This window comes from Salmo salar, chromosome ssa08 (assembly GCF_905237065.1).
Source record: "Salmo salar chromosome ssa08, Ssal_v3.1, whole genome shotgun sequence".
Lineage (NCBI taxonomy): Eukaryota > Metazoa > Chordata > Actinopteri > Salmoniformes > Salmonidae > Salmo > Salmo salar.
In genome coordinates this window covers 2,998,748-3,015,708 of record NC_059449.1, presented here as the reverse complement: position 1 = coordinate 3,015,708, position 16,961 = coordinate 2,998,748, and the positions used below count along the sequence as shown (strand labels likewise).

The 16,961-nt window shown below is 44.3% G+C and overlaps 1 protein-coding gene across 2 annotated transcripts in view; it reads left to right on the top strand.

Annotated features, from left to right (window-relative positions):
- LOC106609934 (catenin alpha-2) overlaps nt 1–16,961 on the top strand; it is a 756,904-nt gene that overhangs the window by 250,965 nt on the left and 488,978 nt on the right. For both annotated transcript variants that reach the window (XM_045722643.1, XM_045722644.1), the window contains exon 7: nt 3,023–3,226. In XM_045722643.1, coding sequence (XP_045578599.1) covers nt 3,023–3,226 — 204 coding nt within the window. The remainder of the gene's footprint in view (nt 1–3,022; nt 3,227–16,961) is intronic.

Genomic DNA, 16,961 nt, shown 5'->3' with positions numbered 1-16,961 from the left:
TCCCTTTCTCTCTTTCTATCTTTATTCATCTCATCCCCCTCGCTGTGGCTGAATTCATCCCATATTCTCTCTCTCTCTCTCTCTCTCTCTCTCTCTCTCTCTCTCTCTCTCCCTCCCCCTGCCTGTCTTTCTTATGTGTCGTCTGACAATCAGCCTGTCACCCTGCCCAGGATTAGAGGCCTGAGTGGAGCCTGAATGTAGCTCACTGGCCAGGCTCTGAACGCAACTCACTGTTGCCATTCACTTGCTTCTGCTACTACTGCCCCAAAAACAGACATTTTAGTTTTGTTATGGATGCTAAGGCAGGGCACTACTGCGGACTGCTTTTTGGGGATGTTTTTTTGTTTACATTTTTTGGTTTATTTACAAATCAGAACCATCTCATGTAATGTAGCTTAGCTCATGGGCGGCGGGCTACGGCGGCGGGCTACGGCGGCGGGCTACGGCGGCGGCCTCCGTTAAACCCTGATGCAAGCGGTGAGAGAGACCGACTTCAACCTAAATTGCTTCTGTAAATATTCTGCGCCCATGAATAAACCGTGGAAATGTAACTAAAAAAGAAATAACAACAGTGTCACCCCGAACAAGGGTGGCAGAGCGGTTCCACGTCGTGCAACACTGAAACGTAAGAAAGACAATACGCCTCTGATTGCAGCCAGTTTCATCCAGGCTGCCTCTAGCTCTACTGATGCTGGGCATTCCCATTCTTCCCTCCATCCCCCTCTCCTCTTTCCCACATTGAAGAAAACGAGATAAGGCAAACTTTAATGAATGCCTGTATTACCGGAAAGCATGCCATCGCCTTTTCGCGTGGCTAGCATGTTTGTTCGATACGCAACCATCTAGCCCCATTCTTAAGGCTCACTGTCTTGGTAATGTCCTCCCGAAGCCAATGGATTGTGCTTACCAAGCCTGTGAAGCCGGAGACTCTTAATAAGATACAAGATGAGATGACATTAAGGCAGAGAAAACAGTGATAATTATGGAGCGTTATGGGCAGGAAGGAGATGGATATGACTATATGACTCTCGACACGCCATGTCTAGTACCATCTGTGTTGTTGCTCTCGTTCTCGCACACACAGAGCAATGGCCTGGAATGGGTGTCCCACTCATAGGGCTGGGTTGCCACTTCAAGGTTTCAGACAAGGCCACCAGCTCGATGTCTCTCAGTCTGTGTGCGTGTGGAAGTGGCTCCGGATAACAGAGTCTGCTAAATGGCTAAAATGTAAATGTTAAATGTGTGTGTGCTCTGTGTCTCCCGTCAATGTGATAGCACCCTGCTGTTATTTAGAATAGGCTTCAGTTGCTAGACTAGACATTGTGGCTAACTCGCTTTGTGGAAAATAGATGCCGTCTAGCTGCGACCGAAACAAATTAGGCCCTCGCAAAACATTTGAAGACAGTAGTCATTGAACGGCACTGTATTTTGTTTTCAACAATGCCCGACTGGAACTGTTTTCAACCATAATGTGCAGTACAACCGATATAAACACACACAAACACACATACCTAAGGAATTTAGACACCTCTTTACTAATAAACGCTGCCTACCCGGCGTGGCTTCTCCCTCTTAAAAACTCCACCGCACCACAAACTGCTGCGGAATGGGATATTGAAATTGTACGGCCGTAAAACGTAATACCTTCTCCATCAAAATGGTAATTTTTGTTCTTACCTGCTGTACAGATCATAAAAAAGTATATTTTGCGGCTACTTCCAATAATAAAAGCCGGGGCCCCTGTGTCTCCTCACTCTGTGCTTAAAGACCCCATAAAGCAGGCGGGGAGGGGGGTGTAAGGGTCTGGTACTAGGACCCTGAAGCTAAGCTTGAAGGTGACCTTCCCTCCGCTCTCAGCCTCTGGCTTTACCACCTTGGCGCTGACAGATTGCACTGAGCCATCTTCTATCACTGCCAAATGTGTTTTCTAGCTTTGTTACACTCTTTGTTACACTCCCTACCTGTAACTACGTCCTGCTGTTGTGGCACTCTCTGTTTCTCTCATTCTTTCGATCTTTCTTTCTTTCTTTACGATCTTTCTCCCTTTCTTTCTATCTATCTTTCTTTCTTTCATTTTTTTTCTCTCTCTCTCCCTGACAGAGACTGTCGGTAATACATTGAAATGGGCTACTGCCGCCTGCTGTCGTACAAGTCCTCTCTTTCCCCCTCTTTCTATTGGTCCCAAGTCCTCTCTTTCCCCCTCTTTCTATTGGTCCCAAGTCCTCTCTTTCCCCCTCTTTCTATTGGTCCCAAATTCTCTCTTTCCCCCTCTTTCTATTGGTCCCAAGTCCTCTCTTTCCCCCTCTTTCTATTGGTCCCAAATTCTCTCTTTTTCCTGTTTTCAGTTTTTTTTTTCTCTCTCTCTCTCTCTCTCTCTCTCTCTCTCTCTCTCTCTCTCTCTTTTTGTTGGGCGATGGTGGCCTTAGACATGGGTCAGTCCAGTATTATTATTATGTGTATTATTACAGTCATTATGAAAACCATAAGGGTGTACATGACTCTGTGTACCTCAGACATAAGCCTTTGTTACCAATAATATATTTCGGCGACAACCTGTTCCAAACAAACAGCTAAGATATATTTTTTTATGTAACTCATGGTTGACAGCAGAAACATAGCTTAAACTGACCTCTCTCTCCCTCCCTCTCTCTCTATCTCTCTCTCTCATGTGTTTCTCAGATCTTTATCTGTGTCTTTTGTTTTCAAATGTATTATGTTTAGTACTGGTGGCAAAGTCATCTTGAATGTAGATGGTAGCTTTTCATGGGTGATTCTGGCGTGGAAATGCTAACATGCACTTCCATGTGTTCATCATTCTTGTAAACAATCTAACCCAACAGGGCTTACATAAAATTGGGTATCCAACACTTAACCTTTGGTTAATAAGATAAAGGAGTGACATGCTCCACTCTGAATACTAAACAGTCTCTTTGGGTACAAAGTTCTGAAGTGCAATAGCATTCAGAAGTTGACCCTTGGTTAGCCTGTTTCTGACCTCCCTCTCTCCTTTCCTCCCGATCAGAACAAGATCATCCTGGACCCGCTGACGTTCAGCGAGGCGCGTTTCCGCCCCTCCCTGGAGGAGCGCCTGGAGAGCATCATCAGTGGCGCCGCCCTCATGGCCGACTCGTCCTGCACCCGCGACGACCGCCGCGAGCGCATCGTGGCTGAGTGCAACGCCGTCCGGCAGGCCCTGCAAGACCTGCTGAGCGAGTACATGAACAATGTGAGAACCCCCTCGAAGAGGATTTTGGGTTTATCTCATATAAACACGCACACACATTTCCTCAGATACACAAGCTGCTACAGTTTGTACCACTCATGTTCTCTCCCTTCTAAATCTTGTTAAAAATGTCACTATAACCACGCACGCACACACACACACACACACACACACACACACACACACACACACACACACACACACACACACACACACACACACACACACACACACACACACACACACACACACCACAGCTCCACTCCACTCAACTCATTGCCCCATCTATTCTTCTTTCAGCTCCAGACAATTCCCCACTCTCCCGTTTACCACTAACTTTCACACTTCTCTAGTTTTACTCTGTTGAAATCCATCCTCCTCTATTCTACAGTGTGATAGTGGACTGTAATGTGATGTGCACAGCGTGACACGAGAGACAAGATCGTCATGTTGGCTCCCAGCATCTTTCCTCCCTATAAATCTCCTCAGTCCATAACCCCCGACTGCAGAGCAGTTACCGACCCCCTGGTTGGGCCGTTAGATAACCCCCTAATGGCCTTGACTTTGGAGGTGAGTTACTGCAGTGAAGGCGGGCTGGCCGCAGCCACGGTGCATTCATGTGTTTCACTCACTGCACCAGGTGTGCTTTGCTGTGCTCAGCATCCATAGACTTCACTGCAACCCGAGCCGAAATGGGGGGCTCTATTGTGTAATTTCGGCCTTGTGTTGGTTTGGCCTACTGGGCTTAGTTTTGTGATTGGGTGGCCATTTTGGATATATTAAGGGGATCATGAATGAAGTTTCAGTGGTGGTGGTGGCCGTGGTGCAATTAGTTGTCAGTTATTACTTAAAGGGCCCTAGTCCTTGAGGAGGGTCCCTCTGAATGTTCTCTTTCCCTCCTCTTTCTTTCTCTTTATGTCCTCCTCCTCTTTCTCTCTCTCTCTCTGTCAGCTTTTGTAGTCATTAGCAGAAGCAGAGAGCTCGGGCTTAGAGGCTTTTGAATCCCTCGTTGATCCTAAGTAGCTCATCAGTACTACCATCGTCCCCTGGGCCCAACTAGTGTGTTTACCAAAGCAATGGCCACCCACAATCTCACAGTAGAAACACAGGCATGGGGACAACAAATATGTGTTCTGAGTTGCCTCCATTCTGTCTGTGACAGTTAGAAGGATAGTTCATAGGCGGCAGGTAGCCTAGTGGTTAGAGAGGCCAGCTAACAATCGGAGGGTTGCAACTTCTAATTCCAGGTCTGATGGGAAAAATCTGGCGGGAAGTGAGCTGGCAACCAGAGGGTTGCTGATATCAAAATCCTAGATGCAATCACCTGCCGTTGTGCCCTTGAGCAAGGCACTTACCCACCACAACAACTGCTCCACAGGTGCCAAAGTATGGCATGCTCCCTGTAGGTCTTTCGGGCGGGATTGCGATAAAATGGAAGTCAAATTTCCATTGGACCTTGTGTGTAATTTGACGAATGAAGTGATCTTAATCGCACACTTCATTTTGATAGTCCCTTATAGGTGATTACAGATGTCTAAACTATCAATTCCAACTCTTTTGATATGCCACAGCTTTTTAGAGTTACGGTTAAGGGTTACATTTAAGTTTAGCGTTAGCATAAGGGTTAGGTTAAGCTAGGGTTAAGGCGAGGGTTAGGATTACTAGATAGTTAGTCAAAATTTTGTTGACAGTTAGTTGAACATCTACCGAATTACAAACAATCTATTTGGGACTATCCAAATAAATTGATACCAAAAAAAGGTGAGCTATAGCGAACATACTCTGTGACAGAAAAGCTTTGATTTTGTGTTGTGGTGACGACAAGTTGCGTTTGAAATTTGTTTCATTTTCACGTACTATTTCCACTGAGAATAAATGATATCTATGAGCGGGACAGCCATAGGAAATAATTCAGATGCTTCTGAACAACTAAAAGATGAAGAATTTGATACATTTCACAAATTTAGCGAGGAACTGAAGGAATTGTCCACTCTCCCCCCAGCTCTCCCGCTCATAAGCTCTGGCACAGTTGTGACTGAGGTTGCTTTACACTCGTTTGGCTAAACAGTAGGAAGATGTGGTAACATTTTGCTCTTTGTTTCTCTCTCGTCTGTGGTAGGATTGCCAGGAGCTCTTTTAAGTCACCTAAGCTGTAGTCTTCCCAACTGAAACTCATGAAACTAATGAAGTTAAACAGTAATATTTTAGGTAAAGCTGCTTTTGCATCGAGAGGGCTAGAGGGCATGTCAATGTTTCATAAATGAATAATTAGGTTTGATATTTTGGAAAGGAAATTAACAAAATAGGCTAACAAACAGTGGAAATTGAAACGTTAAATACAGCGCATTTCTGACTGTTCAGTGTGTCCTGTTGTCTGGTAATGGTAATAGCTGTGGTATTGAAAGCTAGATAACAGCAGGTTTTCATTCTTGGGGTCTATTAAGGCTTCAGTCTCTTGTTTCCAGACATGCACGATCAAATGCTTAAACTATTTGAAAGAAATACAGGTACTATTTGTACCTAAGTCTGCTGTGAATGATGCAGAGAGCCAAAACGTCGAAGCGCAGACACAGTTATATATACATTGAGTCCACGAAACATTAGTAAAACCTGTTATTTCCTTGATGTCAAAATCCACTTCGATCAGTTTAGATGAATGGGAGAAGAAAGAATGATTTTTAAGCCTTGAGACAACTGAGACATGGATTGTGTATGTGTGCCATTCAGAGGGTGAGTGGGCCTGACAAAATATTGAAGTACCTTTGAACGGGGTATGGTAGTAGGTGCCAGGCACACCGGTTTGAATGTGTCAAGAACTGCAACACAGCTGGGTTTTTCACGCTCAACAGTTTTCTTGTGTGTATCAAGAATGGTCTAGCACCCAAAGGACATCCAGCCAACCTAACACAAATGTGGGAAGCATTGGAGTCAGCGTGAGCCAACATCCCTATTGGAACGCTTTCGACACCTTGTAGGGTGTCACGCCCTGACCTGAGAGAGACATTTTTCTCTGTTTAGTTAGGTCAGGGTGTGATATGGGGTGGGCATTCTATGTATTTTATTTCTATGTTTTGGCCAGGTATGGTTTCCAATCAGAGGCAGCTTTCTATCGTTGTCTCTTATTGGGAACCGTGCGCTTACTGGGAAGAGGAGCTGGACCGGGGAGAACCAACATCGACGGAAGCACGAGAGGGGGGGCACACGGGGAGTTTGGCAGAGTCAGGGTGGAGACCTGAGCCAACTCCCCGTGCTTACCGTGGGGAGCGAGTGACGAGGCAAGCACCGTGTTATGCGGTGATGTGCACTGTGTCGCCAGTGCGCATTCACAGGCCGGTGCCATCTGTGCCCGCGCCCTGCAGTTGTCATGCTAGGTTGAGCATCCAGCAAAGACAGGTTGTGCCAGCCATAGGCTCCAGACCTCCAGTGCGCCTCCACGGCCCAGTATATCCTGCGCGGGTGGGCATTCTATGTATTTTATTTCTATGTTTTGGCCAGGTATGGTTTCCAATCAGAGGCAGCTGTCTATCGTTGTCTCTTATTGGGAACCATACTTAGGCAGCCCTTTTTCCCTCCTTGAGTTGTGGGATCTTGTTTTTGTGTAACTGCCTTTGAGCAGCCCCAGAACGTCACGTTTTCGTTTTCCTCCTGTTTGTTGTTTTTGATGAGTTTCATGTTCATTAAAAAAGATGTGGAATTCCATGCACGCTGCGCCTTGGTTTATTTATGATCGGGAGTTCGAAGATAGCGATCGTGACATAGGGTCCATTCCCCGACGAATTGAGGCTGTTTTGAGGGCAATATTAGGAAGGTGTTCTGAATATTTTCTACACTCTGTGTAAATAGAAAGTAAACACAGTCTTAGAAAACAAACAGACCAGACACATATTGTCCAAGACAGAGATGCAAACAAAGACAGCGAGATGCACAATAATACAGACAAAACACACAATAATATTGACAAAACACACAATAATATTGACAAAACACACAATAATACCAGACAAAACACACAATAACACAGACAAAACACACAATGACACAGACAATACACATCATGATATAAACAAAACATATACAGATGAAGGTACACAGGAGCTGGGCTGTAAGATGAATACCACTACCACCAGTTCACATTGTGTTATGAAGCAATACGCTTTGATTAATATCCCCCCAGATAGCTTCCAGAGTAGTATGTTGAAGGCCTTACAGGCCCAGGCAAAACACACGTTAGATTAGTGTGGTGAGCATCCATCGATTATCGCGCTGGGCCACTGCCAGAAGCAGAATTGATACTGTGAAGGATCGATACAGAGTGGACTTGCCAATGGCTTAGTGGCCACAAATGACACCTGTTCCGCGGCCCATCGATGCGAACCAAGAGATGAGAGGAGCGAGGGAAGGAAGGAAGGAGAGCATAAGCCATCACACATAGGAGATTCACAGGATTATGTTCTTAAAGGCGTTTGTTTGAGTAAGCATTTCGAAAAAAGGAAAACGTTGGACAGGTTGAAGGAAGGGAAGATATACTGTAGCCTAAGCTCGATGAATGGGAAAAATGACAAAAACTTTTGTTTCACAACTTCCTGGGAAAACTTAGTGCGCTACAGATGTTGGATCTTAATTTGAGCCACTTTGCTACAGTAGGAAAATAATCCTGCAATAGCAGGAAAATAATCCTGCAGAAACAGGAAATGTGAATTATTATGTGGATTATAATGAATGGACATTTTGTAGGGGTTGATGCATTTTTTGTAAGGGAAAATCAAGTCTGAAATGTCTAAGTGGAAATTACAAACTTCAGAAGCCATTTAAAACCTGCATTTCAGGATAGTTATCCTGTTACAGGGTGCTCAAATGAAGATCCTACATCTATATATAGAGTATAGGGTACCATTTCGGATGCACCCCAGAGTTGTATTTGTTCTTCCGTGGGCTCTGACAGACAGGTGGTTGATTGCAGTGCCCATTGATAGGGGATTGTGGGTAAACGGCAGTAAGCGTGAGAGCAAACACGGGTAAATAAAGTGGCGAGGTGGTCCCCTCTTCAAACACAACCTCTCGAGAGGGATTTGACAGGTCTTAAACGCCACCGGTGAACCTCTGTTGCTCGGACACTTGACGGTCTCTGTGTCAGGCGTCTTCTTCCTGTGATTGGATGAGGGTGGTGTGGATTGCTAAGTGGACAGTGTGGACACGGTCACACCTGGAGGAAAGGGGGCTGTATGTGGCCTCTGAAATAGTCACTTAACCTCTTGGGGCTAGGTGGGACGCTAGCGTGCCACCCGTGGTGCACTCCATCAACAGCAGGTGCATTTCAAGAGCGGCAAATTTGAATCCAAATAAATGTCAAAATTCAAATTTTTCAAAAATACAACTATGTTACACCATTTGAAAGATAAACATCTCCTTAATCTAACCACGTTTTACGATTTCAAAAAGGTTTTACAGCGAAAGCATAAATTTAGAGTATGTTAGGACAGTACATTTACAAGAGTTGTGTGTAATGTTTTGTCAAGTCAAAGACAGGGTCACCAAAACCATAAAACCAGCTAAAATGATGCACTAACCTTTTACAATCTCCATCAGATGACACTCCTAGGACATTATGTTAGACAATGCATGCATTTTTAGTTCTATCAAGTTCATATTTATATCCAAAAACAGCGTTTTACTATGGCATTGATGTTGAGGAAATCGTTTCCCTCCAATAACCGGCAGTCAAGTCAGCACCACAAATTAAATAATTAAAATTAGAAAACATTGGTAAAATATTATATTGTCATTTAAAGAATTATAGATTTACATCTCTTGAACGCAATCAACTTGCCAGATTTAAAAATAACCTTACTGGGAAATCACACTTTGCAATAATCTGAGCACTGCGCCCAGAAAAATACGCGTTGCGATACAGACTAGACGTCATGTTGGGGAGATCTAAAATCGAAAATACTATGTAAATAATCCATTACCTTTGATTCTCTTCATCAGATGTCACTTCCAGGTATCACAGGTCCATAACGAATGTAGTTTGTTCAAAAAAGCTCATCATTTATGTCCAAAAATCTCCGTCTCGTTAGCACATGATGTAAGCCAGCCGGACTTCTCGTCATGAACGAGGGGAAAAATATATTTCCGTTCGTTCAAACATGTCAAACGTTGTATAGCATAAATCATTAGGGCCTTTTTTAACCAGAACATGAATAATATTCAAGGTGGACGAATGCATACTCTTTTATAACGTATTGGAACGAGGGTACCCAACATGAACTAGCGCGCCAGGTGTCTAATGGGACATCACCGTTCCATGGCTCTTGTTCGGTCAGATCTCCCTCCAGAAGACTCAAAACACTTTGTAAAGGCTGGTGACATCTAGTGGAAGCAATAGGAAGTGCCAAAATATTCCTAAACCCCTGTGTTTTTCAATGGGATAGGTTTAAAGTCAATACAACACATCAGGTATCCACTTCCTGTCAGAAAATGTCTCAGGGTTTTGCCTGCCAAATGAGTTCTGTTATACTCACAGACACCATTCAAACAGTTTTGGAAACTTTAGAGTGTTTTCTATCCATATATAATAAGTATATGCATATTCTAGTTACTGGGTAGGATTAGTAACCAGATTAAATCGGGTACATTTTTTTTATCCAGACGTGCAAATGCTGCCCCCTAGACCCAACAGGTTAACACACTAAGAGAAGCAGTGATAAAGCAATATAGCCATATAGTTCAGTGTGCTTCTCAACCTATGGTATGTGGACCTGCACCTGTCCCTGGCATGTTGCTGAGTAGTCATCCAATGACTGAAAAATGTCCATAGGTTATTCGTCCAAAGACCAAAGGTTACAGATTTTCTTATAACACCCCACCTTTAGTAAAGTTTACTGTACTAGTCTGAACACACACAACACTGTTAATATCATTATTTCCCACTCTCCCTGCTCCATTCACTCCAATAATCGTTGCAGACTCCTCGGACTGCGGCGGTCCACAAGGCAAGGTTAATCAATGGTGGTAGTCAGCAATAAATTAGGTCCAAGTGACAGGCAAATGTCCATACCTGTCGGGCAGCGCTGCTGATCAGTGATTGGTGACTGCGGCCCGGAGCTCCCTGGCTGAATCATCAGTATCGTCTGAATTGGTTACAGACCGATCCGACAGGGCCAATCTATCAATTGATCGGCAAGAGTAATGCATTGCCGGCTTGGGTCAAGGGGCAAGTTGAGAGCTAGGGCTCATGGCCGGGAGGTACGGGGCTGGAGGTATAGGGATGGGGCCAGGGGGGTACCATTGGGGCCCTGGGTGTGACTAGTAGACAGTAAACAGGATTTAGGGAGAGTTTAAGAGGGTTTTAATCATGCAGTTAGCGGGACGTGGCACACCAAACGGACAGCCGTTTAGGGTAGATAGATGCCTGCCCGTTTGCACACACACAGGCAGAAACACACACACACCTCAGGGGGGTGACATGGAGAGAGTAAAGCTACAGATGCCTCATCAGAGCATATCCTCTCCCCTTTCAAACAACCGGTGTTTTGAGAGAGAGAGAGAGAGAGAGAGAGAGAGAGAGAGAGAGAGAGAGAGAAAATCTTTCAAACAACCGGTGTTTTGAGAGAGAGAGAGAGAGAGAGAGAGAGAGAAAGAAAATCTTGTTAGAGAGAATCTTGTTAAAACCTGTTGGGGCTAGGGGGCAGTATTTTCACGGCCGGATAAAAATAAAAAACGTACCCGATTTAAACTGGTTACTGCTCTTGCCCAGAAACGAGAATATGCATATTATTATTAGATTTGGATAGAAAACACTCTAAAGTTTCTAAAACTGTTTGAATGGTGTCTGTGACTATAACAGCACTCATATGGCAGTCAAAACCCTGAGACAAATCCTAACAGGAAGTGGAAATCTGATGTGTGGAATCACTTTCAAGCCTTTCCCTATGAAACACACAGTGAGTTAGGATTCATTTAGCTTCTCCTGTTAAAACTGACCGAACGAGAGGCCTGGAAAGTTTGTCATAGGGGGAGGGCCATTACTACTATGATGCGCGTGCATGTGGGTACTCTTTCGTTCCGAAACATTTTGTAAGACAATGCAATCGTCCGCCTTGAATATTATTGAAGTTCTGATTGAAAAAGACCCTAAAGATTTATGCTATACAACGCTTGACATGTTTGAACAAACGTAAATAAAAAAAGAATGGACTTTCGTGGCGACATGTTCCGCGCGCTTCGTACATTCTGAGTAGCCTTCGGAACGCGCTAACAAGAAGGAGCTATTTGGACATAAATTATGAACTTCTTCGAACAAAACAACATTTGTTGTGGACCTGGGATTCCTGGAAGTGCCTTCTGATGAAGATAATCAAAGGTAAGAGAATATTTCCAATAGTATATTTGATTTTAGATGACTCCAAGATGACGCTAGTCTGTATCGCCTAGCCTATTTTTCTGAGCATAGTACCTCGTTTATTGCAAAGTGTGATTTCCCAGTAAAGTTATTTTGAAATCTGGCAATGCGGTTGCATTCACAAGATGTTAATCTATAATTCTTTGAATGACAATATTATATTTTACCAATGTTTTCGATTAGCAATTTTGTAAATTGTAGCGCTGTTCACCGGCAGTTTTGGAGGCTAAATATTTTCTGAACATCACCGCCATTGTAAAATGCTGTTTTTGGATATAAATATGAACTTGATAGAACAAAAAATGCATGTATTGTCTAACATAATGTCCTAGGAGTGTCATCTGATGAAGATTGTCAAAGGTTAGTGCATAATTTTAGCTGGTTTTCTGCTTTTGGTGACGCCTGTCTTTGTTTTGAAAATAGCTGTGTGTAATGTTTTGTCAATGTACTGTCCTAACATAATCTAACTTTATGCTTTCGCCGTAAAGCTTTTTTGAAATCGGACAACGTAGTTAGATTAAGAGATGTTTATCTTTCAAAGGGTGTAAAATAGTTGATTGTTTGAGAAATTTAAATTATTAGATTTTTGCTGTTTTGAATTTCGCGCCATGTATCTTGTCAAGCAATCCCGTTACCGGGATCCGAACGGGAAGAGGTGGCCCCAACAGGTAAAAAAAATAAAAAATTGGCTTGCCCTCTGTCCAGGCAAAGAATACAGAGCAGGATCTCTGAGCCAGCAGCAGTATTTTCTCTGTCCTAATAACGCTGGCCATAATGACAGGCATCAACAAGCAGAAGCAGTTGTTTTCTGAATCAAAGGACCTCGATTGTCTGTCTGGTCTACTCCAAGGTCTGGTCAGTGGAGCTCGACTGTTTGCTAAATACCCTTGTGTTTACAATATCATCTCAATGAGAGAACAACCTCCATATGCATGCACACTCATACACAAACCCACCTGAGATTGATCGATTGCCTCCCTGTCCTGACTGTGACTCATCATCTGAGACGTGTGTGTGTGTGTGTGTGTGCGCGCGTGTGTGTGTGTGTGTGTGTGTGTGTGTGTGTGTGTGTGTGTGTGTGTGTGTGTGTGTGTGTGTGTGTGTGTGTGTGTGTGTGTGTGTGTGTGTGTGTGTGTGTGTGTGTGTGTGAAGGACACATAAGGAGTAATGGCTTGTAATGAAGCTGAATAATACATGACTGGAATGGATTGAGCCTAATTGGGTGTGGAGGTACTTCCGAGCTGATCAAAGGGGATGGATGGATCAGATGCGTCTGACGTCCCAGACAATGGCCATCAAAGTGTCTGTGTGTGTATTTGCTCTGCAACTTGCACCTCAGTACACTCTCCAATCTGAGTGTCTACATCTTACCTGTTTCCTGTTGTTTTCGCTCCTGCAGTTTGTACCTGCACCTCTGCTTTAATGGACCCAAACAGGGTGGTACAGATTGCTGCCTGCGTAGAGCTAACAACTGTCTGATCTTGCCCCGTCTGATAATGGATAATGTCACAGGAACCCATCCACACCAACCTTCGCCCCCACATATGGGGCCTTCAGTATATCGACTCTGCTATATCTCATGGGCCAACACTCTATATCTCTTCTGCCTTGCCTGTTTGATGTCCCTCACAGCAAGAGCCCAACACAACCTCCCTCAAGGGAGCGCCTCGAGAATGATTGGGTAAAAACACTATTCGGTACACCGTCTGGACTTTTTCGGCACAGACAAAAACAAAATCAAACTCAGGTCTGGACTTTTTCTCAATAAACCTTCGACATCCGAACGAAACAAAGTCACTAATGATCTGATGCTAGGATATGGCACATCCAGCAGGCTTTCAGACTTGTTTTTAATCACCTCCCCCGAGACTTTGCGTCATTCATGAAGATGTGGCTCTGGCTTTGTTGATAGCTCAGGTAGGATGACTTGCGTAAAAACAATGAGGATCCTACGGCAGCGGAAGTGCTGATGACGTCTTTCAGTGTTGTTAGTCTCGTTCTTTTAAAGTCTTTCGGTGTGGCTGCAGGCAAGCACTCCCCGAGAGGTGCCTGGTCTGCTCCCACCTCGCTGCGGTTCAGGAAATGGGCCGACTCGCGCTGAGCGCACGATTTAAGCGCCCGGCGGCTCAATTACAGGAGTTTGGGAAAGGAAAACGCAGCTTGACAAGTCGACGGGGCGGCAGGGGGTTGCTGGGAAGTTTCCCAGGCTTTAGTTTTGCACCAGATGAGACAGTGGTGTGAGATGAGATGTTCAAATTACCTGCGACGTGGACTCTGCCTCACTCATGGACTCTCTCTCTCGGTTTCTCTCTCGGTCTCTCTCAATTTCTGTCTGTCTTTGTCTCCTTTTTCTCTCCCCTCTGTCCCTCACTTATTCTCTCTCTTCTCTTCTTTCTCTGTGCCAGCCAGCCAGTGACCGTCGTTTCTAGCTGGCTCATTAGACACAGCTCCCTCCTGCTCCTATGTCCTCCTCCTCACACTCTGCTGTCATCTACCCACTCCTACAGTACCATGCTTCTGATGAGGCTCCTGTCACACACACACACACACACACTGTAAAACACTGCCATGGACACACACACACATACACACATGCACACTTTGTTATTATTGCTCCCACAGCCCATATTAACCTGTCAGCTTCTGCCATAGTTGCCAAACTGCCTCTCTAAGCGAGCGGGCATCGGCAATAGCTTGACGCACCGCTTCAGGTAGCTAGACATGGAAAAATCTTATTAACGGCACACAATCAAGGCAGCATGCATTCCTCATAATTACGGTGTTTCTGTCGGACTATCACTTAGCATTAGCTGTAGCACGCGTGATGCGAGGCCCATGTTTGCCTTGATGCAGTTCCCTCCTTTGCTTACGTTAGACACACACCGATGTTTGAGGACGATCCACTGACGAGCTGCCAGCAGGAGAGCCGGAACAAAGCCTGGCATCGTGGGCGTCGTCAAGTGGCGGATGCTGCCCACCAATCGCATACACTGAAACAGATATAGATTGCATTCAGATGTACCTTGAACTATTGAACTGTCATACACCAGTTGTGCGTCAGCTTGCCTCTTACCCCTTCTTCACATGGCTTATTTGTTTTTCCAGAGGATGACAATGTACATAACTCAATCCCCACTTCCGCCACATTGTTTTGCCCAACAAATGCTGGGGCATTCACGGCATAAACAAACCGACAAATACAAAACTGTAGGCTAATGACGCAGGCTGGCAGTGGTTTCTCCCTCTCTAAACCTCTCAAGACTGTTTGAGAGCCTGAGAGGTTGGTATAAACCTACACAGGATGTTGAAGCCCTTCTTTAGTGAAGAGCTACCTACCTTGTAATCAATGAACATCCTTGAGCATCCTTTCCAGTTTGGTTATACACCACATGACCAAAAGTATGTGGACACTCGCTCAGCCGCGAAGACCTAAGCCACACAAGCCACACAGAACGTGACCACCGCATGCTAAAGTGCGTAGCACGGAAATCATTGTGTGTCCTCGGTTGCAACACTCACTGCCGAGTTCCAAACTGCCTCTGGAAGCAACGTCAGCACAAGAACTGTTCGTCAGGAGCTTCAGGTTTCCCTGGCCGAGCAGCCGCAGACAAGCCTAATATCGCCATGTGCGATGCCAATGCGTTGGCTTCAGGGGTGTAAAGCTTGCCGCCATTGGACTCTGGAGCAGTGGAAACGCATTCTCTGGAGTAATGAATCACGCTTCACCATCTGAAAGTCCGGCGTACGAATCTGTGTTTTGGCGGATGCCAGGAGAACGCTATCACAGAGATAAAACATGTACATCATCTATATATAGTATATATTTGTATTTATATATATTGTGAGTTCTGAGGATGTGGTGTTCTCCTGATCTGCATTTGACAAGCGAATACATACAGTTCATCCTCAGGCCATGACAGCACATCTGACATTAACACTTTGACACGTACGAACACACGGGTGTGATCACTGTATATTGGTCCGAGCAGCCAACGCTCAAACTGGTATGATTAGAACACTTATTTAGTGTACCGTCCATTTACGATTGACGCAACAGTCAGCGTTTGAGCCGGCCACACTGTTTCTTCACAGAAACATTTTGCACAAACACAGTCTTTACAAAGTTATGTTCTCAATGTGAGCAGTTTATTTTTGGTTGCAATGTTCAGACATTCACAGAAGTAGCGACAGCGTAACACAATTCTTATTCAAACGGGACAATTTAGGCTACATTAGTCAAAGCGCTAACTGAGGAAAGAGTGACCTAACACAAGCAGTCATATTTAGCTAACTCTCGGCTGACAGAAATCATAATATGAATTAGCTAATAGCAATTACTATTTGCAATTCATCACATGACGGCTGACCTCACCAGTGATCGAAATAATTGAGTAAAACACTTTCAGAAAATCTAAAGTAATCCGAGATGGGTAGTCTGTGTGCATCCTTAGTTTTTTAGCGTCAACCAAAGATAAGAGGTTACAAAATGAGCTGGGTCTGTTTGCAGTATGCATGTTGAAGGGGGTGTGTGACCTACCATCATTCACTTCCGGAAATTTACTTGAAAGATGTGGGAACCATCCCTTCACCTAATTTTGTTTTAAAGGTGAAATAAAGGTGAAATTTTAAAAGGTTGAAATAAAAGGTGAAATAAAAAATAAAAGGTGAAATAAAAAAAATTTCAAAAATAACTGTCACGTTCTGACCATAGAAAGCTTTTATTTTCTATGGTAGAGTAGGTCAGGGCGTGACAGGGGGTTTTGTCTAGTTTAATTATTTCTATGTTGGTTCTAGTTTCTGTATTTCTATGTGGGGTTCTAGTTTCTGTATTTCTATGTTTTTTTGGGGGGGATGATCTCCAATTAGAGGCACTGGTCATCGTTGTCTCTAATTGGGGATCATATTTAAGTTGTTGGTTTTCCCACTAGGTTTTGTGGGAGATTATTTTGAGTAAGTGTATGTTGCACCTCTTCGTCACCTCTTCGTTTGTTGTTTTGTTCATTAGTTTATTTGTATGTCTTGCATAGTTTCACAGTTATAATAAAATGTGGAACGATACACACGCTGCGCTTTGGTCCCATTCTTCAGACTCAGATTCTTCAGAATCTCCCACCACCAAAGGACCAAGCAGCGTGGTAAACAGGAATGGACATGGGAGGAAATATTGGACGGGAAAGGACCCTGTGTCACGTCCTGACCAGCAGATGGAGCTGTTGTTGTAGTTTTGGGGTCAGGACGTGGCAGTCTTGTGTGTGTGATTGTTCTGTGTTGGTCTTGTGACTCCTGATCAGGAACAGCTGGGGATCGTTGTTCCTGATTGGGAGTCATATATGTAGG